We start from the raw sequence: 25,291 nt of genomic DNA, 5'->3' as shown, positions 1-25,291 counted from the left end.
GTAAGAAATGACTAAGGGTATGAGGACAGAAAGAGTAGGAGACATAACTAGCTACTTATTGTTCAAATATTTGAAGGACTTCAATTTGTGGAAGACATTAGTTCTAGTTCATTTGCTGTTTGATCTCAAAGGTCAGAGTGGAGGGTTATTTCAAAGAGGTCACTATTTGGGCTTGATGTCGGAAGAAATTTACCAACAATTGGATCTTTCTGCGAGAGGAATATGCTATTTCTTCCTATTGCCCTCCCTTCCTCCGCAAAGTGATGAGATCCCCATCCGAGGTAATGGTGCTGGGCACATCTTTCCTGTATGGAATAGACCATATGGCCACAACTCTCAAAATTCTGCAAACTGGTGCCTGCAGACCCAGCATTCTTCCCATTACACCACAAAAAACAATTCCCTTACCCACTTTTATTTCAATTGCGGAGTTGAATTCTCTGGTCTCTAAGGTCCCTTACAGCTTTAAATTCTTTGACCCCCGAATTTTGCTTGGTTCTCCCTCCTCACAATTTGAGGATTCGGTGAGACACACGCTTTCCTAGACAGACAAAGCCCCGCCCCCGTTTCACGTAACCACGCCCACTTCCTAAAACGTGGTCCCGCCTACTGCGCATAGCTTTGGCATCAACTATTAGATGCGTAGATGGGGGAGTCCGGTGAAATGCCTCTTTCTTTGCGTGTCATTGCAAAGATATGAGGAGAACCAACTATATCAGAAGACAAGAAGATCTTTTTTCCCGAAATATTCATTTTAAAAATCTTGATATGTTTGCTCGACAACGAAGTTTCTTTTTTCCTTATTCTCCCCCCCACCGCTCTCTAAGGTGGTCTGAGCCGGAGGACCGAGCGCGAGGGAAGGGGCGGGGCGAGGCGGTGCCGAAGGAGCGGAGTGTAACCGAGCTGGTGAGGGGCTCGGGGGTGGGCTCCACACTCTAATGGACGGGTTGCTCCTTCCCGGGAGCGGTGGGGCTGGTGGGTTGAATGTGGGTGGGCCTCAGCCCAAACCAGGCTTGAGAGGAGCCATAACTGGGGACGGCTCGACCTCGGAGTGGCCTCCTCTGCCCGGAGATCCAAAGCCTCCCTGAGTTTGGTAGACACCTCCCCCCCCCCCCTTCCTGCTCTCCATTCACCTTCCCTTCGCCGAGCACTCCCCCCCCCCCCTCCAGTTCAGAGATACCACTTTAAGATCTTGATAGATCTCGTGCTCGCGGGCAAACGGGCTATCCCTGCCCTCTATAGGAAGTGCCCCTGGCCCATTCGTACACTTGACTCTGTTACAGACCCCACAAATATCCCCGGAAACTGGGCACACATAAAGAGACTCACGGAACCACCTCTGATGCTTAACACGGCGGAAGGAGTGGGGTAATCTAGGAGGCTTCAGTTTAACCACTTAACTTCCCGGAGCCTCAGTTCCCTTAATTTTTAAAGCAAAGGATTGAAATACATGGACTTATGAATTTTCTTCCAACTAATGGAAATCTATGATCCTGTGAAATATAAAGCTTGAAATCAGCTTATTCTTATCTCCTCATACTTCTATCTCTTCTTTCCTCCAAAAGAAAGAAAAAACAAGGAAAAACCAACCTGGGATAAAAAGAAGGACTAATAGTCAAAAAGTTATAGAGTCCTTATAAAACTAGTTACAGAGGTTTTATATCCCCTCTCCACCAGGTCAGTCCATAATATTATTTTCTTGATAAATTTTATTATGATCCTTAGGAACTACCTATTTAGGATTATGATTAAGCAAACATTTATTTAAGAGCCTACTATGTGCCATATTAGTACTAGGACCTCAAGATACATATACCAAAGCTAGCCAGTCCCTGGCTTCAAGTCACTATTTTATTAGGGAAAGCTAAGTAAATCACAGGACTCCAGCCATAGACTGGTTAATAGCTCTGGCTCATTACCCAAACTGGCCATTGCATTTATAGATATTTGAAGAAACAAGAGATGAAGTAATTCTAGCCAAGTATACCAAATCCCATAATTTGAAGGGGCTACCAAAACACTGCTGTGACTACTTGGCTTTTAATACTGGGTTCTAAGTGTTGTTTTTTTTTCTTGGTTTTTTTTTTTTTTTTTTTTTTCCACATTTCATTAACAGGACCCACTGGATTCACTATGGACATTGAATGTTCACGGCTCCTACCTTCTGTCTGTGCAGTTTTGGTAGACCCAAAGCAGTTTGTGGCTGATGATACCTGTTTGGAAAAACTACTAGACTGGTTTAAGACAGTAACTGAAGCAGGTAATTGTGGTAGTGTATGCTCCCTGTTTACCCATAGGCTGATGGATGTATTTAGAGAATTATGACATGGTACATGATGACTCAACAGTGCTCCACATGTCTAAATAAATGGATTTGGTATCCATCATACTTTACAACAGATTCTAAGGAAGTGAAGGCAAGTTGGATTGGGGGAATTGTAAGGGTTATTTGTATTTTAAATTCCAGTTTAAGTAAAATTAAAGAGAATCTTCAGTTTATAATAGATGATTGTTATAAATATAGATGGGCTTTTAGAAGAGGAAGGATGACAATTTCTTGAGGGAAATGGGTACCTTAATACTGAAGATGATACAAAATAATTTCCCACTGTTTTCTAAAATGATAAAGGAATAATTATTCTTTTCTGATGCATGCTTATTTCACAGAGTCTAGTCTGCTGGTGTTACAGGAGAATCCCTGCCTTACAGAGCTTCTCTTTCATGTGGTGAAACTACAGGATGTGAATTCCAATATCCTGTCTTTTGCACTACGACTTGCAGGAATATTTGCAGCCCATGAAAACAGCTTTCAGTATCTCCAGGTGAGTTAAGTGTTGATCTCTTCAATGCTATGATGGCTCATAAAATTCAACTTGGCTGATAGTTAGTGTAATTATGTGGGGTTTTATTTACAGGAATACATATGTGGACATGTGTACCATATATTGAAAATATATGTTAAAAAATATGTAAAAAATACATACCCTCTTGAGTAAATACATTCTCATTTATATGGATACAGCTTCCATTGACAAAGATTTCAACCCATCTATGTCTTTTCATTCTATGTAATTCTTGTCCATTTCTTTTTTGTTTTCCTTTAAGTTCTTTAGCAGAGAGTCACTAAAGCAGTGCTGGCCCAGCTTCAGTTTTAAAATTTCTTACATTGATTGAAGCAGAGTTTTGGCCGTTCATTTGAGACATATGCCTCCCAAAGTCTGAGTGCTGTTTTATAGCTTCAAACTGATTCAGAGTTTTAGAACACCTTGAATATATATATATATATATATATATATATATATATATATATATATACACACACACAAAAAACATACATGCATATACAAATGTATATATACATTCATGCATGTACATAACTCAAAGACCTCTTTAGTTGTAGTTATTATTGTGTATCTTTTATAGTAGAGTGAGATTTTGTGTGAAACTCAATCCTCTAGCTGGGTTCAGTATAAATTATCTTGGAGTATGGTTTAAAACTTGTCATTCTTCAAAAGTGAATTGATTGTATTTGATTTAAAATGTGTGGTGTGGCTAGAGGGGCAGATTTGAAGCCACTTAACCCAGGTTCAAGTCCCTGACTCATACATACTATACAATCCTGTACTATACAATAGTCAAATAAACTCAGATGAAGTGCCAGCCTTGGGTTAATAGAGGGAGTTTTCTCTTTGAAAATTTATAATTATAAAATTATAACTTGGTCTCTCTTCTTTTCTTTAGAGAATGACACAGTGATTAAAAATTGTTTTATAGGTATCTGCACTAGCATTCATAAAATATTTTAAGACCAAAAGGGAGACTTCTACTACTTTATATATACTTTATGAATAATTTACAAAAACATGACTTTAGATTTGGTTCCTAGACTGATGGTACATCAAAACATTTGACAAAATCCTTGGGGAAAAATGTAGAGATGGAAACTAGATGGTGGTACAGATCATTAGATGGACCTGAACCTGGATACATGGCAATACCCAGTAATCATTATTGATTTTATATCAACATGGAGAGTTCTCCAGTGGAGTGTCCTAGGAAGCCATGTACTATTTAACATTCTTACCAAAGAATTAGATGAATGTATAAGTGACATGTTTATTGAGTTTTAGTTAACATAAAGCTGGGATAGATGACTAATGGTGGAAAACAAAGTCAGGATTCAGACAGATTTCAACAGGCCAGAATAGTGGGTCAGATCAAATGGAATGAAATAGGAATACACAGTAAAATCTTACACTGGTATTGAGAAAGTAATTTTCACCAGTATAAAATTGAAAAGTTGTGGTTAGATAGCAGTTCATCTAAAATGATTTTTAAGGGTTTTTGTGAATTGCATGCTCTGTATAAATCAGTAATGGAGCCAAGGAGAATACAATACAGACTGTATTGATAGGCAAAGAATCCTGGACTGGAGAAATAATGGAATATGTTTTGATCAGACTACATCTTAAGTTCTGGGGGAACCACATTGTAGGAAGATTGCTCTTAAATTAGAGATTGCTAAGAGTGGAACATCCAGGATAATGAAGGGTTTTGAGATATTCCATATGGAAATCAGTTAAAGGGACTAGTGATGTTTAATTTGGCAATGAGAAATCTTAGGGGGCCATATGATAGATATTTTCAAGTTAGACCTTGTGACCTTAAAGGATAGAACCAGAAACAAAGAATAGATGCTTCAAAGAGATAAATTTAGGCTTACTGAATAAAATCAAAGTTTATAATTAATTACCTAAAAGTAGAATGGGCTATTGTAGAAGTGGGGGGAGTCTTCTTCGCTGAAAGTCTTTGAGCAAACCCTGAATATCACTTTGTTGTTTTTGAAGTAGAGGGAGCTCTTGTTCAACTATGGCCTGAATTAAATAAACTCTGAATCCCTTCCCAGACTGTGATTCTATGAATGGACACCGAAGGACTGCTAGGTCCTAAAGGGAGTGTGGTTTAAAGGAAATGGTTTAGTGTTTTGTTTTGTTTTTTTAAATCCCAGACCCACCAATTATTAACTTGTATGAACTTTGGGCAAGTAAATTCAATTTGAACTTCAGTTTTCTTATAGAAGGGGATAGTAAACTATTCACCTCAGAGATTTGTTGTGGGGAAAGTGTTTTATAAATTTAAAGTTCCTGAGCAATAGTTTATGCTATTATAAATTTAAAAAAAAATTTTAAGGAGTATCAGTCACTCATAATAAGTATTTTATAACCTAGAGAAGGAGTATTCAGGTCAAGGAGTGGACAATGGGGGATTATTAGCAAGTCAGGAAAATTTCTCATCCTGCCTCTGACCCAAATTAGCCTTGCAACTTTGGCATGTCATTTATCTCTGGTGCCTCAAGTCTCAGATTCTATAGTCTCTAGAACTATGTGCTCTAGAACAGGTGCTGCTCTACACTGGTAGAGGGGATCTCCTCATGTGAAATTCTTTACATCAAAGTAATCATAGTTCTGGATAAATGAGCCCCTTGACCTTAGAAAACCTTTACCTTGCAATATGTCATTTCCATTCATGTTTTTAACTCTATGGACAAATTAAAAATAGTATGAAAATGGAAAATTCCAAGCTCTTAAACAGGATTTTCCAGGGTCACCCAGCTGATAAATAAGTGCTTGAGGCCACCTTTCAATTCAAGTCTCCTTATTAGATCCAGAGCTCTATTCACTGAACCACCTAGCTGCAGTACATGGAGAGAAAGGCATAAGAAGGAACTAGGTTATAAAGGACTTTAAAAACCAAATAGATCATTTATCAAAGACAGAAAAAGAAGGGTCCAGAAAATACCAAAATTCTTTGTAGTGGCAAAGAATTAGAAATTAGATAATTACTCATTGATTGGTGAATGGCCAGAAAAACTATGTATTTGGAATATTATTGTGCAATAAGAAATAATATGAGTAATTCTGAAAAACTAGTGATATAAATTGATATAGAGCGAAGTTAAATATACAAATAAAAAAACCTAATGTACTCATGCTAACAATGTAAATGTATATTTTTGTTTTGTTTTGTGTGATGGCATCATTGCAATTCCTGGGTTTGGGGGTTTGTTTTTTAGAAGTACCCAATGCAAAATAAACTGTTCCCTTTGTTTTTTCTTCTTAGTTAGAAGTCAACTTAATTTCTCCTTTGCATCTTTTACTTTAGCTTGATTTGTTTTTGATTTTCAGGACTTTGTTTCTGGATTTTTTTTTCCTTACTCTCTTCCCTTTCTATCTACTCTAGACTTTCATTGTTTGATTCATAGCTCTTAGAGTCATTTCTTCTTTAGTCTCTTTATTGCTTTTGGAAGGAGGAGGTGTAGTGGTAGGTACAGTTGTAATAGATAGCATTTGTATAGTTTCTACTTTGTGCCAGGCACCATGCTTAGCACTTTATTTATTTATTACCTCCCTGATCCTCACAACAACCCTGGGAGGTGGGGACTATTATTATCTCATGCCAAATAAAATATAAATTGCTAAGCCTTGTCTCAGGGCCCTCCACATCTGCTTCAGCATACCACTTCAGTTTTATTTCTTATAGTTTCTTTTATGTACTTAGACTTCAGAAGGTCTAGATAGCTCACTCTTCCCCTTTCTCATTCTGCCCTCTTCTATCTCTTTGCAGACTGTTTCCCATCTTCATCTATTGATATCTTTCCCTGCCTTTGAGATCCAGATTAGGTGCTACTCTTGTGTGGACTGTACCCTGCTATCTTTCCCCCCAATTAGAAGTGTTTTCTTATACCTTGACATTTCTCAGATCACTCTGTATATTCTTGCCAATTTTAAAACATATTAAACTCATTACATGTCTCATCCCTCTATTTTTTTTTAAAGTTCTTTGAGAGTAATGACTGTGTCCTTTTTCGTTTTTGTATCTACAGTATCAGAAAAAAGCAGTTAGTGTTTATTGAATTGAATTGAGACGAAGAGACTGAAGATTGAAGGTTAGGCAGAAGATAACTAGTGAAGGAGAGGAAGAGAGAATTCTAAGGTGATTGAGTGAAGGCTTCGTGAAATATCAACATTTTGAGTTAGTACTTAAGAAATAAGCAGTATTTCATCAGGGAGCAGCCAGAAAAGGCATGAGGACAGGTAGGCACCATGTATAGGAATTGGAAAGTAGTAGGTTTTACTGAAGTGTGTGACTTAAGGAAGGATGTGTCCTAGAAAATAAAGCTGTCCAGGAAAGTCTGATGATGGAAGGTTTTGAATTCCAGGCTTAGTGGTGTATACTTGTCCACTGGGCATGGAGAACCACTGGAAGTTTTGGGTGAGGGGCTTGGTGTAGTACATTACTTTAGGAAATGTACTAATTAGGTAATAGTTTTTTTGTGGATGTGGTAGTCTGAAGTGTTTCTTCTACAAAAACTTGTCTTCCTCTGTTAAAGGTAGAGAGAACACTAATGGAGCTGTTTTTATTAAGACTTTATGGGGGAAAAAAACTGCTGCCTTGAACAAGTGGACATAAATATGTGTTTTTGCTCAGACATATAGAACGACAGAGTGATTTTCTCAGTGGCAGTCACCTTGATTAAAACATCTAAATCATAGTATCTAGAAAAAGTCCTCAGATTGGATTTAAGCAGCAGGATGTTAAGATATCATCATGAGACATTATGTTGGAAACATTTTGCAAACCTTAAAATGTTATATAAATGTCAGCTATTACTCTCTCAGCTAATATGTAGGAAATGTTGACTGGCAGTTTCTCACGGTGCTGCTTCTTTTTTGTTGAGTCAGCAGGGGGAGGTGTTGCTCAGCCTTTTCAGTGAAACGGGGCCCCTCAGCAGGCCCGCCTGGGAGGATCCCTCTGTGCGCAGCGGCTGGATCCAAGGTGTGGGCAGCATGGTACAGCATGAAAGGGCCGTGCAGTTCCTATGTGACTGTGGTGAGTATCAGCACCTCCAGCTTCCCAGGAAGCAGCTTTCAGGCCCTCCGCCATTGGCTATCTTAGATGGAGACAGGGCAAGTAGGGGAGTGATGGTGCTGGGAATTCTTCATCTCACCCATGCCAAGTTCAGAGAAAGCCCATTGTGATGGTTTACCTTATAGGCAAAAATAAGGACTTCCGATAATATGTGGAAACTTCAGGAGGATAATCCATTAAGCCTTACCAGCTTTTGTGATCTTAGTATGAATTAGTAAGTCATAGCCTTTCTAACTGGATAGTTACCTTAGAGCTAACTTAGATAGTAACTTTCTCAGGAGTTTTGGCTTTTTGGCTTTGGCTTTGGCTTGATGGAGATAAAAGGAAAGAGAAATTCCATTTAGAGCACTGTCCCATAAAGCCTTAACAGACAGGTTGCTGGGTAGTGACAGAAGTGCCAAGAGGTTATAGAATAAGCCAAAAGATACTTAACACTGGGCTTGCTGGTGGTTTTGGAAATATCTTTTAAATTAATATTGGGATAGTAAATTCTATTGTAATTTATAATTTGTACTCCCCAAAAGCACCAAGTTATACAAAATCATACAATAAAAACCACAATGTTTATGGGAAAACTGGGATGAGGGGCACAAAGCTGAAACATTTCAATGACATAGAAGATATAAATCCATAAAAATATAGCACAATATACATGTTAAGGGATTTAGAAATACATAAATACTAAAATAAATAGTGATGGTTTTAGGCAAGTTGGTGGTCAAACTGACAATCCTCGACTTCATAGCCAGAATCTGGGTGTATGTGAGGTGGTGTTTGGACTATCCCTCTTATGCCCACTGTCTTGTTGTACCAGCAAATATCCAATAAAGACAACCTTTTATCTTTAAAAAGATCTGAAATTTGCTTGTGGGAGTGGACCTTGGAAGAATTGTAACTTTTTAATTATTGTGAAGAGGCACTATTTTCTATATTCTCCCTGTTTCTTGGAAAAAAATTATGTACTGAAATTTATGCTGGGTTCAAAAATTTTTTTAATATATCAGTTGCATTGGAATAAATTCCAAGTTTTCAAAATAAGTATTATAGAAAAATTGACTATAGTTCCACTAAAAAATTAGTATGTGAATCCGTAGAAGCATAGAAATAACAATCATCTCATTTAATCTGGCATAATAGAGAAATTTCCCAGTTTTTGAAAAATTAAATCATAAGTGCTTAGACCCTGAAAAGATTACAAGATAAGCTGTCCAGGGAACTGCCCAGTGTTAAATTCCCTTCCATACCTATACATTAAATTTTTTTTCACTTAAAAGAATAACCTTCCACAAAAATCCTGTTTACATTGCTGTCTTGTGACATGGAAATTATCGCATGTTCTTGAAGGCTGTGCCAATAAGGATCCAGTACCCAGCTGTGTCTGTTATACCAGAGGTCCAGTTAAGTGGAAAGAGTTTGGAGCTTGTCACCGACTCAGTAGTTCTTTGACTACAGCTATTTATGAAACCAAGAAAAATACCAAATGGTCCTCAATCTTGTCAACTTATGTTTCTACAGACACTATGACAGTGGTTAAAGGGGAAGGATACTAAAACAATCATGAATGTGTAAACATTAATCTGTTGACCCACTAATCTTTGTCTAATTTAAGAGTGGAGAAACTGAATCATGTCACTATTGACATTATTATTACAAATCAAAACTAAAAGTTTTAAAGAAGGATGCTTTATAGGTTCTCCTTGGAATTGAATGTGTTATTTATCGAAAGAAAACAAGTAGTATCATTTTCTGGGATGCTGAGTCATTTTGCCTGAGTATGAGCATTAGCAAAAACAATAACTAATAACAGGATTGAACTTTATGTGCCAACATATGCTACAGAAAATGATGTAGAGAAATTCTACAAAGATTGTCATATCAGACCTTCCATATCAACATATGCTTTAATATTTGATGACTTCAGTCCAAAAGTGGACAGAGGGGAAAAGTATACTGGAAGGTCATATGGAGAATTGATACAGGAGAGGCCAAAAATTTAGGCCATGCAGAAGGTTTATCCCTACATATAAATACTTCTTTTTTAAAAAAATTAAGAACTTAATTATCAATGGAAATTTTGTGTGTGTGTGTGTAAAACAACTTTTTAAAATTATAGCTTTTTACTTATAAAACATAATGCATGGGTAATTTTTTCATTGACACTTACAAAATCTTCTGTTCCCAGTTTCCCCTTCTTTCCCTCATCCCCTCCCCAACATGGCAGGTAGTCCAATACATTTAACTATGTGAAAATATGTTAGATCCAATATATGTATACATGTTTATATAGTTACCTTGCTGCACAAGAAAAATCAGATCTAGAAAGAAAAAAAATTACTAGAGAAGGAAAACAAAAATGCAAGCAAACAATAACAGAAAGAGTGAAAATTTCATGTTGTGATTCACACTTGGTTCCCACAGTCCTTTCTCTGGGTGTAGATGGCTCTCTTCATTACGGAACATTTGGAATTGGTTTGAATCATCTCATTGTTGAAGAGAGCCACGTCCATCAGAATTGGTCATTTTATAGTCTTATTGTTGCCATGTATAATGTATAATGCTCATTTCACTCAACATCAGTTCATATAAGTCTCTCCAGGCCTCGCTGAAATCATCCTGTGGGTCAGGAAATGATATATTTTTATTATAAATTTAATAACTATCAAGGAAACATGCAAAATCTTATTCCCCCATCCCTTGCCTTTGGCAAGATAAAACTAAAAGAATGAATAAATAAAGAAAATACTTTTTTTTTTTTTTTTGGTGTCCCCTTTTAGGCCTACCCATAATTCTACTAATTTTGGCCCTTTCTTCTTCTTAAGAGAGTCAGATTTAACAAAAATGTGAAATTGACTCTCTTAACAGATAGGAAACAACTATTAGTGATGTGACAGACATGTCTGAATTATCTGATTGTGTATAATTACCTAATTTGTATACATATCAATTTGTTAAATTGGAGATTAAAATCTGTACCTTTTTTCACATTTTTGAAGAAAGGATAAAGATGAGAAGATATTCTATGCAAATAAAAATAGTTCCATCCTAACCCATTTTGACAAGTTCTTTTTAAAAATGGAAAATAAAGCATCAGATATTATACAGATGATCACTATTTTCTATAGAAATTCATCTGATGTAAAGCAGTTGCTTGTATAAGTAGACTAAAAGAGGAAAGAAATCATCCCAATCAGCAAATTCTTTTATATTCTTTTCAAGCAGTAAAATGTAGCTGCCAAGCATAATGTAATTTTAGAGTATAAACTCATTTGTAAGACTTCTTGGTGTAGACAGTATTGCCTCATAAAACAGTAGGAAATAGTAGAAACAAACAAACAAACAAAAACACTTTGCAGAAAATTTGACATGGGATTGATTCAGTTAAGCCCATTAAAGAAACTTTTTTCTGCCAAGGGCCTTTTGGATATTTGTAACATCATTCATATGCCATACAAAAATTATCTTAAGAGTATTTCAGGATGAAATTGAAAGGATATCAGACAAAGAGTGGAAGAAAAAAAAAAAAGTATCACCAGTTCCTTAACATCTGTTAGGATAATGGATACTAATAATAGTGAAACTACCACTAATTTTAATTTTAATTCTAAGCTCTTAATCCCTAATGTGTCACATGCAGAAGTAGAAAAGGCAAGTCAACCAGTCTTTATTAAACACCTTTTGTACTAAGTATAATCCTAAGCATTGGAGATACAAAGAAAGGCAGAAACAGACCCTGCCCTCAAGGAACTTAGTATTGACTAAATGAAAGAAACAACACAAATAAATATGTACAAACTTATGATAAATTGGATATAAATTCAGATGGAAGGTATTAAAGGGGATCAAGAAAAGCTACATGTGCAGGAAGTGGAATTTTAATTGAGGCTTGAAAAGGAAGCCAAGGAGACAGATTTGGAGAGTGAGTTTTAGGCGTATGGGTCAGCCAGAGAAAATGCAGGAATCAGGGTGTGATTGTGTGAAAAATAGCAAAGAAGCCAATGTCTTTGAATTGCAAGATGTACAGGTAGGAAGGCAGAGTAAGAGCTAAGAAGGCTGGAAATGTAAGAGGGAGGCAAATTACAAAGGACTTTTACATTTGATCCTGTAGGTCAAGGTGAGGAACCTTTTTCCTGCCAAGAACCATTTGGATAGTTGTAACATCATTCATATGCCATACAGAAATTAACAACTTAAAAAACTCGAGCAGAGGGAGGTTGTTGTACTTAGCTTTCAGCTCATCATTACTTACAATTGCCTTGGCAAATGATTTTGGTCCTTATATTGCCTGAAGTGGATATTCCCTATCCCTGTTGTAGGTAATAAGGAGCTACTAGAATTTATTGAGTGTAACTAGATGACATGGTCAGATCTATACTTTGAAAATCATTTTGACAACTGGGTGGACTGGAGTTGGGAGAGGCTTATGTCAGAAGACTATTGTAATGATCCAAGTATGAGATGATGAGGATGATGCTTTTTCTAAGGGGTAGGTTTCAATTGCCATTTTTTTTTTAATTTTGTAAATTTTAAACATGCCTTCTACTATTTGAACTCTCACCTTATCATTTAAAAAAAATTACATGTGTGTGTATATATTTTCAATCAGCAAAAATTTGCCTTCTCATCCTCCTGGTTGACTAAGGAGAAAAAGACCCTTATTTAAAAAAAAAAAATCTGTCTACCTATCTTTATATACACACGTATATATAGTCAAGCAAAATAAATTTCTGTATTAGTCATGTCTAAAAAATATTTCTTGTTCTATATTTTATCTTGTCCTTCATCTCTATCGGGAGAGTCAGTACTGTGTGGGACAAGACCACCAGCTCAAATAAATCAAATAAATTAAGGAGATTTCTCAAGGCAAAAGCAGAAAAGAATTTTATTAGTCTCTAGAGAAAGGGCATCTCTCTCCCTCACCCCCAAGCAGTTAGGCAAGGAAAGGGGAGGCCCAGGGAACAGACAAGAATTATATGGGGGCCTGGGCTAACACTCCCTATAGACTGGGTCTTTGCCCTGATTAGCCAGGACAAATGACCTCACATCCTAAGTCACAAATGAAGAAATACTTAACCCAACCACATCTTTAGGATTATTACTATACAGGAGTTCCAGTGCCAAGGTGGCCCCAACTTAGTCTCACAAAGGTCCACTCCTTGTAAACCATTTAATTTCTGGAGAAAGAAACCTGGCCCTGGGGCCCAGCCAACTTTCACCTAGTCTTTAGAACACTGTCTCCATCTTGTGAGACAGCTTTCACAATTCATTTCATTCAATATCAAGCTTCATCATTAGTCCTCTGCAATTGTGCTTGGTAATTAGAGTTCCTAATTTTTTCAGAGTTGTCTTTATTGTTATCATTGTGTATTAATAATTTTATTAGGCCTATTCACTCTGAATCAGGTCATACAAAATCTTCAAGGGTTTCTCTGAAACCGTACCCTTCATTATTTCATATAGCATGTAATTAACATTCCAACACACACACACACACACACACACACACACACACACACACATCCCCCATAACTTGTTTGGCATTCCCTAATTTATGGACAACCCCTCAAATTTCCATTCTTTTTCACTTCAAAAAAAAAAACAACTAATAAATATTTTTGTACATACCTAAAGTTTGTTTTGCTTAGGACTAATTCCTTCATTAATCTGTCCTCCCTCTCATATTTCCTTCCCCCTTCTCTTCTTTCCCTCTTATTTTTCTTATTTGTATAGATATCTACTTCAACACTCCAATTATGTCAAATAATTTTCCCTACTCTTCCCACCCCCAAGTATATTTCTCTTCCTCTCTTTTCCATTCTTAAGATCATTAGGATAATTCAGAAGAATCACTTTTTTCTTCCCTGAGGCAATTGGGATTGAGTGACTTGCCCAGGGTCACACAGCTAGGAAGTGTTAAGTAGCTGAGGTCACATTTGAACTCAGGTCCTCTTGACTTCAGGGCTGTGCTCCACCCAGCTGCCCCCAGAACTTTTAGATATTGTCAAATTAGACTCCTTCCATGATCCCTGATGATTTTATAGTTGAGGAGAGACACATGTACCATCTTCCCTATGTTTGAAAGTAAGCAATCTGTCCTTGTTTCATCCCAGTGATTATTTGTTTACTTTTTAATGTATCTTTCCACTTCTGTGTTTGAACTTCAAGGCTTTTACTCAGCTTTGGTCTTTTCAAGAGGAATGTGTAGAAGACCTCTATTTTAATAAAAGTTCATTTTCCCCTTTGATTATACTGTTTTTTCTGGGTAAATTATTCTTGGCCATAAGTCTGTCTTGTCTTTTAAAGTATCTTGTTCCTCTTCTGCTTTATAGTAGTGGCTACTAAATCATGAGTGATCCTTTACTGTGTTTCCTTCATTCTTGAATTTTTTTCTTTCTGCTTCTTGCAGTTATTTTTCTTTCACATGGAACATCTGACTTTTGGCTATCATGTTCCTGGGAGTTTTCATTTTGGGATTTCTTTCAAGAAAAACTAGTATATTCTATTTTCACTTTGCCTTCTGATTCTAAAATTTGGGCAGTTTTTTAGAAATAGAATGTCTAAACTCTTTTTTGTGATAGAGGTGGAGGGTAATCTTGGTATTTTATGTAATTTAGTGATTTTTACAAATTTTTTCTCCTCTACCAACTTTCCAGATCAGTTGGTTTTGTTGTGAGATACTTTACATTTTCTGCTATTCTTTTATTGTCTTTATTTTACTTTAATATTTCTCATTGTCATATGAAGTTACTAACTTCTATTTGGGCTATTCAGATCTTTTGGGAGTTTGTTGGTTGGGCAAAGTTTTATATCTCTTTTGCTTTACTATTTCCTTTCCAATACTTTCTTTAATGGTTTTCCTTTCTTTTTCATTTTTTTTCCTCTCAAGAACTCTCATTTATAAAAAAATATTTTAAATATTTTAAAAAACTTTTTTTCATCTCTTCTAAGAATTCTAGTAGAATATATGACCAAACTATATTTTTCTTTGATGCTTTCTTTGCTTGTAGGTATTTTTAAGTCATTCTTTTCAACGTTTGTTAATTAAGTGACCCCACTACCACAATATTCCTTTATGGTGGAATTTTGTTCTGTGTTCTTATTCTTCCAGTCTACATTGTGACTTTTAATTTTATGTTAGTGCTGAGCTCCACACACTTCTAAGGGAAGATCTGATTTTGTCTTGTTAATATTTTTTCCATATTGCGTGTTGTATTTTTCCAAGATCTCAGGGACAAGCTGATGACCTGTAAGCTTTCAGTGCTGCTAAAATGGCTTAATCCAGGACAAATTTCTTGCTACCCATCCTGGTCTGAGCTCTCTAAGTTCCTGTCTTAGTATGAACAACAGCAGACTTCTGTTTGACTCAGTCCTTATCAGCCAGGTAGAAAGCTTACTGATTCAGAGTAACACAAGTAAAGGCTTCCCAAGGTTTGGGATTTTTGCTTTGGTAATAAGACAGGCTTCAGACTAGTCTAGAACCTGGAACTGAGACTCTGCTCTGCTCCTGAGGTCTGAGCCACATCAGACACAAACTGGTTTCTGAATCTGCTCCTTTCTTGGTTTTTCACCTGGAACTTCTCTAACTGGGAACACTATCTAGGGTGGAAGTCAGTCCCTTTCTCAGTCCCTCCTTGGCTGGATCTGTAAACTGGAACTGAATAGATCAGCAAAGCTGCCAGTTGGCACCCATTCCTGCTCGCTTTAAGTGATATCCCAGTGTAGATCTGTGCCTTCCTTTGCCCCATGTCCTTGCTGCATTGTTTTATATGTTATAGTCATACATGCAGTCATACCCCATCCCCATTGTCTGCAGACTTCTCTGTCTCTCCCTATGATTATCTGGCCTGGACAGGATGTCCTATCAGGATTAGAACTGTTGCTTTTTTCCAGATATATTTTGAAGGAATTGTATTTTTAATTGTTGTTACTGTTATTTGTAGGAAGAGTTCACTTGTTTCTTGCTACTCTACCATATTGGTTCTTGTCTCATTTTCATTTTTAATAATAATATTTAATTTTTCATAGAGGCAATCAATATTGTAGATGAAGCTAAGCTTAAGTCATGAAAATCTCAATTCACATCTTGTCTTTGACACCGATTGTGTGATCTTGAACAAGATTTGTGGGTGTTGATAAGGGAAATTCCAATATTTTCATATATGAAGAAATAATAGATGACAGTCATGTCTCTTATTTTTCAACCTAGAGTTGTTATAGTTATCTGTCTTAATGTCATATTCCCCATATTTGGACAGTAAACCCAGATTGCTCAGTGGATAGTGCACTGAAACAAGGATCAGGAAAACCTGAGTTCCAGTCTAGCTTCAGATACTAGCAATATGACCTTAGTTTACTTCAGTTTCCTCAATTTTAAAAAGGGGATCATCATAACACCTACCTTCCAGGGCTATTTTGGAGGTCAAATGTGATATTTGAAAAGTATCAACAGTGCCTGACCCATCATAGGTGCTTAAAATTTTGATTTTTCCTTTCATTATCTAAACTTTTTTTCTCTTCCAGTTCCATACATAGTAGACCCTTTTAAAAATATTTATTGAATTGAATTTATATGTAATATAAATGTAATATATAAAATATAAATTTGAATTGTAGTTCAAAAATTGAATTGTCTTTTTCTTCTCTCTACTTTTACCAGGTGCTATTGAGGTAATCTTCTCTTTACAAGGAGATCCAAGCCTGTTTGTTGCTTCAACAGCTAGTCAGCTGCTTGTGCACATTTTGGGATTCACCATGCATTCCAGGAGAGCTGTGCCTCTCACTACTCAGGACTGTGACTGGCCAGTGTGTGCTCGAATGATTGTAGGGCATATAGAAGAATCCCTTCGCTCAGGGACAGTCCCTCAGATCACACAGGCATTGAATGTACTGACCACATTATTTGGACGTTGCCATGAATCTTGGACTGAAGTTCTTTGGATGCGGATGAATCCATTTGTGGGATCACTACTGGAGAAAGAACCCCTCTTGGCTGCACATTCACTAGTGGATCTCTTCCTTAGTATGGCACGGTAAAGTTATAAAGATAATGATTGTTTTGCCCTGGCTGAATCATTAGTAAAGAATAATTCCCTATGGAAGTGCTTTGTGAGAGACTGCAGAATGAGAGAGCTTGCCCTTAGAATTTCCCTTTAAATGAGAAAAAGGATTGAAGGCACAGATTAAAAACAAAATGTTTTTTAAAAAATCCTGGCATCAAAGAAAGTATGTTTCGCTGATACAAATTGGGGATAAAATTACAGAGGGGATTGCCTATGCTATTTCTGCATCCATGGGATCTCTGTAGGGCAGGATGTTACTACCTCTCTTTGCTTCTCTGTCTTTACAGCTCTCCTGTGTTCAGCCATCTGGAATGTGATCTGTGGATATTATCAACACGGGCTCTGAATCGCCTAAGCCCGACCCAATCAGGGCCCTTAGCTTTAGGAATTCTCAATCTCAAGGACTGGTATGGATTCTGGTTTATTTTTATCATTTGATCAATCAAAAATATTATTTAAGTCAGATACTTATTAATTACATGTAGGAAGTCTAAAACATACACCTTCCCCTTGAGAAACTGATTGGGAAAATAAGACATTGGGACAAAAAAATTTAAATCACAATGTAAGATATAATTTTATTTAATTGAATTTATTGAATTTTTAATTGGATTATTATTTGAGTTATTATAAGGCAATCACATGCTGACCAAATAAATGGTAATGAAAACAAGTATTGCAGAAGTTTTGCAGAAGTTTAGGGGAGAAATCATCATGATTGGTCAGGGCTAAGAATGGGTCTGAAAGATTGGGTAGATTTAGCTGGGCAGGGAGAAAGGTCAGGCAGGAAAGTGGTGTGAGTTAGAACACAGAGTTAAGGAAACAAGATCAGCTTGACTAGCAAAGGCTAGAGTTTGGAAAAATGACAAAATTTCCTGTGGCTTAGAATAACTTAGAAAATTTATTCTTTGTGCCCACGAGGATATAAAACTGTGCATACCTTTTGATCCAGCAATGTCTTTAATGGGCTTTTATCTCAAAGAGATCATTAAAGAGGGAAAAGTGCCCACATGTACAAAACTGTTTGTAGCAGTTCTTTCTATGATGGCAAGAAAATGGAAACTGAGTGGATACCCCTTAATTGGGGAATGGTTGAATAAGTTATGGTTATGAATGTGAAAAGCCTGGAAAGACTTGCATGAACTGATTCTAAGTGAAGTAAACAGAACCAGGAGAAAATTGCATATAGTGACAGGATTATAGGATAATTAACTGTGACAGACTTAGCAAAACAATGATCCAAAACAATTCCAGTAGACTTGAGATAGAAAAATGCCATCCTCATCCAGAGAGAGAACTGTGGAGATTGATTGTGGATCAAAGCTTACTATTTTCACCTTTTTTTGTTTGCTTGCTCGCTTTTTTTCTTTTGTTTTTTTCCCTTTGGGCCTAACATTTCTTGCAAAACATGACAAATATGGAGATATGTGTTATATCATATTGCTTGCAATCTTGGGGAGGGGGGAAGGAGAGAGAGAGAAAAACTTTGGAACACAAAGTCTTACAGAGATGAATGTTAAAAACTATATGTGTACTTGGAAAAACACTATTGAAGAAAAAAAAAAGAAAATTTGTTTTTTACATCCAGCTTGATTTTTGCCAGCAGAAGCAAAATGACATAGTGAGGAGAGAGCTAGTCTTGAATTGAGGAAGACCTAGGTTCAAGTCCCATCTCTGACACTACTTGACACAACAGTTAAACTTTGTGCTTTAGGCATTTCTCTAAGACCATAAATTGCAGAGAAAGGGCTAATCTGCATTGGTAGAGGATTTCTTCATTTGGGAAATTCCTTATATCAATGAAGTCACAGATCTAACCCCTATTCCTATTCTGTCCCTTGATTTTTGCCAGGTTCAAACTGGAGAGGATTGATAGAAGAGCCCCAGAAATACTAAAGGGATGGAAAGTAAGCCCTCTGTAGAGAGAAAATAGGAATTTGAGTAGTTAGCATAAGATAAAGCTAAAGAATAATAAATAGTCTTAAAATTTATAAAAGACTTTTGTAAGGATATGAATCTTGTTCCTTCTGGGAACCATTTGAAGAGTATTACTTAAATTATGCCAAAATATTTTTTAATTCAATTTAAAGAAAAACTTTTTGAGTCTTTTAAGCATGACTTGAAAACATGAATAGGCTACCAATAGAAGTTGTGAATTTGTTGTCCCCATAAGACTTTAAAAATAGACTAGATAATCATTCATCTTAGGATAGTAAGGTGTTCACCTTCACCTTCTTAGAGGCAGAATGAAGAAAGAGATGACTATTTAAGGTTCTTTTCAGTTTTATTATTCTGTGGATTGTTGGTAGGCCACTTTAATGTTAAGAAGGGAAATATATGTTCTTTCTTTCTATTTTAAAAGCCCACAGACATTAAGGACTAAGGCTTTTAACATCCTGCTTCAGCCACTAGCTTGTGTTCTGCAAGCTGCCTCTCAACCTACTGGATCTCCAGGTATGCTACTATGAATAGGACAAGACTAGGAAAATTAAGGTTTTGTGAGTCCAGGAGGGCAATGTGGAAGATTTAATTATAGAATATATCAGCTATCTGGGTAAACATAACAATGGGAATGAGGATCGGTAATGGCTTTCACATATATATATATATCCTCTTTACTTGGTGCTGGTATATCCCTGAAGCATTTGTTTTTGAATAGAGATAATATTGAATAAGATAAGAGTTTCTAATAAGTGACCCAAATGGCTACTTTGGAAGTGGGAAGGTTGTTCCATGGGGTATTGGTATCATATATCATTGATATTAAAATGACATCAACTTCACTAGTGAGCATCTAATAAGATGGGCAGCTCTCATTGTTCAAAAGATTGATATGTTTTTGGTCCTTATACAGTTGATCATTTCAATATTCTTGAACAGTACATGGACCTGATGAGTAAGTAGGGTCCTAATTCTTGGACCTTTTATGGGTCATACTCAACAATTTGATTTGTTATACTTGTAAAGTAGTTAACTATTTGTGTTTCTCAAACTATATGATGTCTGAAGCATACTTGGAGCTTCTTAAAAATGTGGTCTGATATAGGTTGGTTATCACTAGTATAGGAAGGCATAGAAGATGTTGTGACTTTTTCATGGACTTTTCTTTGTTTATGAATGTTGCTCTTCCTGTGGTCTTTATTGCCTTATGAAACATTTTTTGTTTGTCTCTCAAGGTTTGCTGGATGAATCTGTGAATGACTCTGTGATCACTGATATCCTCCTCTCCTCTAAATCATCATGTGCTGGTCTCTTGTGTCAAACTTTGGCCCATCTGGAAGAGCTGCAACCTATAGTATGGGAACATAGGGAATTTGCTTTATGAAATTCATCCCTAATGCCCTGACAATCATTGTATTTGTGCTAGAAACTTGTCATTGAGTTTTTCTTCTTTGTCTTTCAGAGTCATTTACTGATAGATTGGCCACATGTTCCTTTGCTCAGTGCTGTAATGACCATATTGCGGTTCTGCAGTGGTCTGGCTACCCCAGCTTCCAGTGTTGGAGATAGGCTCTGTGGGATATTGATTGGCTGCTTCAGAGTTCAGAGATCAGCACTTGATTTCTTAGGGACCCTTTCTCAAGGGCCAAGTAAGTAAGATTTTGTTTCCTTTTTTCCTAAGCTCCACAAGTCCAAATTAAAGTTTTTAATTTTTTATCTTTTCCCTGTAAAAGGGACTCGAGGCAGCCCCTTAAAAATTTTTGTTTGTTTCTTTCTGTTCTGCCATTTGTAATCTTTTAAGGAATTGGTTTATGTTTAGTCTAATTTTCTTCTGAAGACTTACATTTTACCAGCGTGACATAGAGTCTCTTGGTACTGATTTGGTGTGAGATAATAATTGGATAGAAGGAATACTGGATTGGAAGTCATTATTTTGGGAGCCCATTACCTAATAATTTTTTTACTTTGTTCAAATAATGTGAATCTCAGTTAATTTCTATGTAAAATGAACAGGTTGGATTAGATGCTGTAGAAGAATACTTCTCACTCTAATAGTTTGTGAATCATTATGTGTAAGGTCCTGTGTAAACTTCAGAATGCTAAATAATAAGTATGAACAGGTGGTATTGTTGTGTTTCATACTCATGTCTCTGTTTTAGGCCCCAGTGAATTGGTAAGAGGAGTAGTTGAGATCCTTCTGGTGTACCTCAAGAGCCCAGATTCTAGTCCTACAGTAAGTACAGAATGGAGGAAAAAAGGGGGAAAAAAGTGGCTCCAATTTTTGTTAACAAGTTATAAATTATTAGCTTTTCACCTTAGCTTTCCTTGACTCTACAATACAATGATCATGAGGGCATTAGAGATGAATTTCATAGAGTATGTTCCCTATATTCCTGTACCATAAACTAGCTCTTCTAGATGGACCAGAGTCTGACACAAGAGACCAGCACACAATGATTTAAGGGAGAGGAGCAAATCCAACTGCTTCTGCCTTGTAGAGTGGGAACCCACTCTATCCTTAAGTCATTGTTGAGAACTCATTGTGTAGCAGATATTAAAGGAGCAATATTAACTAGCAGTTGGGCTGGAAGTACAGCATCCCCCCCTGATTTTTACAGTCTTCTTTGCCCTATTCCAGGTTCTGAAGAAGGCATTTCAGGCCACACTCAAATGGCTGCTGAGTTTGTCCAAAACCTCTACCTCCAGTGACCTCTGCCCACAAACCCAGCATTTCCTTAGAGGTAATTAAACAGTCGCTATTGGTGTAAGCTGAAAAGGAACCACAGCTACTGAGTGGTTTAGTGAGTGACTGATCTTTGGTAGGCTTGTCCCACCCCCATATGAATTCTCCATTAATTGTAATTGGCCAGGGACACTCAAGAATAATCTGTGCAACGGTGTTCAAGAGAGGTAGATGTGGACATTGGCCCAGGAGCCCAGGGCTTCAACCCTGACTTTGGGTTTGTGTCCTTCCTTTCATTTTTGGACAGATCTCTTCCCAATACTGCAGAAGCGTTTGTGTAGCCCTTGCTGGGAAGTAAGGGATTCAGCCCTGGAATTCCTTATGCAGCTAACGAAACACTGGGGAGGTAAGTGTCAAGGGAAACTCAACCTGGCAGCGCCTGAGCAGGGCTCCCTTACAGAACCTGTGATGCACACCAGGCTGGTCTCCAGTCCTAACAAACCCCTTCCAGGGTGTGGCAGCTGCCTCAGCCTGAAGACTCAACTCCCTCTCGCTCAGTGTTTGGAAAATGAAGCTGCTCGGGGGGTTCTGGCCACCCTGAGTGGTGGGATCCAGCATGAAGCAGTGTGGCTCTTTGGCTATGGGGGATGCTGTCAGCTGGGAGTTAATAGGACAGAAAGGTGTTTGCATTGGAAACTGTGTGGCTGCATAAACCATTAAGCCTTGTTTTTGTGGCTGAATATATGTCTCCAGGGCGGGCTGGATTCAGACAAGCTCTCCTCTCTTCGGAGGTGCCAGAGCTTGCAGAGGATCTCCTCCGAGATCCAGAGAGTTACGTCCGAGCAAGTGCCGTGACTGCCATGGGACAGTTGTCCAGCAGAGGCCTGTGTTCAAACCCCATTGGCACCGAGAGCAAAAATGATGAAAAGGTAGGAGACAGGAGGAAACCTTACTTCTTCACCTTAGGTGAATGCAGTTTGTTTGTAGTTATTTTGTTAATCTGATTTATCTGACAAAAGATAGTACATTGTGGCAGTGAGAGTTAATCCAAGAGCATTAATTTTCACTGCTTTTAGGCAAGTTGAGTGGTTCAGCACCACAGAGTTTTAACATTAAGATAATGTGTATTTCTATTATCTATCCAATTCAATACTTTGCCTCAGTCTTGCCCTTCTTATTCCTTGTATTTGCTCTCTCTAGAAAAGCCTGTTCTTGGAACTTCTAGAAATCCTCTCTACTGACTCAGAAGGCTTCCCTCGGAGAACTGTGATCCAGGTTTTCACTGAGTGGCTGAGGGAAGGTCACACAGATGTGTCAAAGGATAAGGGGCAATTTGTAACCAAAGTGCTCCAGGTTGTGAGTTGTGACTTAGATTGGGAAGTCAGAGTTCAAGGATTAGAACTGGCTTTGGTATTTCTTGTTCAGACCCTTGGGCAGCATGGGACTGAGTGCCCCTATGCTGTAGAAATGTCCTCAGTGACTCAGTCTACCCAGCTTACTGAATCATTGCAGATGCTTTGCCATATGAAACTGTTTGACTTTATATTTAGCGCCTTATGTGACTGTGACAGGCCAGTGGCCCGTAAGTCCTGTGATATCCTCCTGTATTTGAAAGCCAAACTGGCTTATCATGGCAGCCTTCAGGGGAGTGGGGAATCTTGTACTGCATCCTTAGGAACCCAAAACACTGCATGGTTGGAAACAACTCTAAGGAAGTGGAAGGAAAGGGACCAGGGTCAGCCCAGTGAGGTTGCAGACAGAGATGGTTGCCAAGAGCCTAATGATGTGCTACAAGTCCTAAGGTCAGTAGATTTGGAGGGACTTCGAGGGACATTAGCTAAGAGTAGTGACCACATTGAGAAAAGCCCTCAGTCACTCTTGCAGGACATACTGGCTACAGTAGGAATCCTGGAAGAAAACGAAGCTGACTGCTACTAATTCAGCAGGAAATAGCATATCCCAAAACTGAGAAACAGCTTCTCTGTAAGGTTATGCAAGAGGTGAACATATAGCTTACCTTGAGGTCTCCTGGACAGTAGCAATTCCTTGAGATTGTGTGGCCAAGAGCAGGCTCAGTGACTTGTTTCTGCACATGAGTTATCCGAAGATCCTGTTTAAATCAGGCTGTAGCTTAAAGCCTACCTGAAGAAGGCAAACCATTTGACAGAGGAGGACTAAACAGACACATATTCTATCATTTTCTCTCTCCCTCTCTCTTTCTCGCCTTCCCTCCCTCTCCCTCTCCTTTTCCCTCTCTCTCTCTCTCTCTCTCCCTCTGCTCTCTCCTCTCTCTCTCCCTCTCTGTCTGTCTGTCTCTCTCTCAACATACACACACAGAGCAAATTTCAAGCTATAAAATCTTTAGATTTCACAGGTAAAGAAATGTCTTATTTTTTAAACAAAATAAATTTTATTTGAAAACTATATGACTGTGTAGCTTGTTTTGAAACAAGTTAAGTTTGGTTTCACAATCTGCTTAGGTCATTTCTTATATGTTAGCTGAAACATTTGCTTTGTGGTATAATGGATGATTTGAGATTTAGAGAAGACCATGAAAACACAGAAATGCATCTGGACATATTTCCCAGCCTCCAAGCTTGCTGAACACTTTTTGTAAGGGAATACTTCCACCTAAGCCCAGAACTTTATCTCTGTTTCTAAAGGAGAAGACATAGCTCTAGTAGTATGCACCATTACCTTAGTCAGACCCTAAGACTAATATTTTTTTCCTATAACTTCAGGGAAGATAGCAGAATTTTCATGGTTATTTTTGTAAAAGTCAGTACTAAATATTAAGTACCTATTATGGGTCATACTTTATACTAAGTGCTAGAGATACAGATTTTTTTTTTTTTTAAGAATCCTTGTCCTCAAGGAACTTATAATTTAATGTTGAAGAAAATGAATTCAGTTTTTATTTGGAGATGGTTCTTACCCTTCCTGCTCTAGCAACTTTGGGCTAAAAGAAAGTACTTGTTAGTTGGTAACTATATGAAATTTTAACTTTGATTTTAGTTAAGAACAGAATTAATCAGAAAGCCTAAAATTTTTCCTGAAAGGTACATCAAAGACAACATGGTTCTCTTTAATATTGTTCTAGATATCAGTCCTCAAAAATTAGAATCATTGCTATTATCAAAGTCTTCCTTATTAGTTTAATCAAAGTTAAATGTGATTTTTTTTTAAAATCAAAGAATTTCATCTTGAGTGAATATTTTTGTTTTATTATAGAAACCTTACTAGAGGCTCATGTGTTGTCACATAGCTATTATTTTTCCTGTTACTTCCAAGTGTGAAATTCTTCACACTGGCTCTGTGGAGGTGCTTAATTTCACACCCTTGTTTCAGTACTTGCCTTAGACCCTGTCAGCTTGTTCACAGTTTTGTAAACCAACTGCTGTGAAAGCCTCAAATTCATCTTTGGCCAGGAGTGCTGCCCAAATGTCAGAATAATAACCAGCTGCAAAGATATTATCTCCAGGGCTTTGGGTGAAGGGGGGCACAAAATGCTTCCCTCCTAGAGGAGAGGAAAAATGGGAGTTGTGAAGGTCTATTTTCTTTGAAGTTAGCATTCTCTTTTGTGATAGATGATGGTTTATGATGCATGGTGAATATTCTATCTTATCTGAATGATTGCCCAAAGGGGACTGGGCATTATCTCTGTTAGATTAAATTTAATCAT

General features: G+C 37.4%; 2 protein-coding genes across 2 annotated transcripts in view; one reads left to right on the top strand and one right to left on the bottom strand.

Annotated features, from left to right (window-relative positions):
* The window catches only part of IQCE (IQ motif containing E), a 109,185-nt gene extending 106,933 nt beyond the window's left edge, over positions 1–2,252 (bottom strand). Inside the window, exon 1 of the mRNA XM_052000089.1 lies at positions 2,162–2,252. The gene's annotated coding sequence lies outside the window, so the exon portion shown is untranslated. The remainder of the gene's footprint in view (positions 1–2,161) is intronic.
* Positions 684–24,033, top strand: BRAT1 (BRCA1 associated ATM activator 1). The gene is made up of 14 exons (XM_052000086.1): positions 684–906; positions 2,117–2,260; positions 2,668–2,822; positions 7,743–7,890; positions 16,583–16,955; positions 17,273–17,392; positions 19,348–19,439; positions 20,162–20,280; positions 20,389–20,575; positions 21,086–21,159; positions 21,565–21,667; positions 21,917–22,015; positions 22,363–22,538; positions 22,810–24,033. The coding sequence occupies exons 2-14, from the start codon at positions 2,134–2,136 to the stop codon at positions 23,545–23,547; spliced, it is 2,511 nt and encodes an 836-aa protein (XP_051856046.1). The 5' UTR covers positions 684–906; positions 2,117–2,133; the 3' UTR covers positions 23,548–24,033.
* Positions 24,034–25,291: the final 1,258 nt, after the last annotated feature.

This window comes from Antechinus flavipes, chromosome 1 (assembly GCF_016432865.1).
Source record: "Antechinus flavipes isolate AdamAnt ecotype Samford, QLD, Australia chromosome 1, AdamAnt_v2, whole genome shotgun sequence".
NCBI classification, from domain to species: Eukaryota; Metazoa; Chordata; class Mammalia; order Dasyuromorphia; family Dasyuridae; genus Antechinus; species Antechinus flavipes.
Note: the sequence above shows the minus strand (reverse complement) of the source record. Positions and strands in the feature narration are given on the sequence as shown.

Bases quoted from the DNA above. Each gene is read 5' to 3' on its own strand.
- BRAT1 (XM_052000086.1), top strand. From the start codon at position 2,134: ATGGACATTGAATGTTCACGGCTCCTACCTTCTGTCTGTGCAGTTTTG. The intron at 17,393-19,347 runs GTATGGATTCTG...CTATTTTAAAAG, and splicing joins ATTCTCAATCTCAAGGACTG to CCCACAGACATTAAGGACTA. The intron at 22,539-22,809 runs GTAGGAGACAGG...TGCTCTCTCTAG, and splicing joins AGAGCAAAAATGATGAAAAG to AAAAGCCTGTTCTTGGAACT.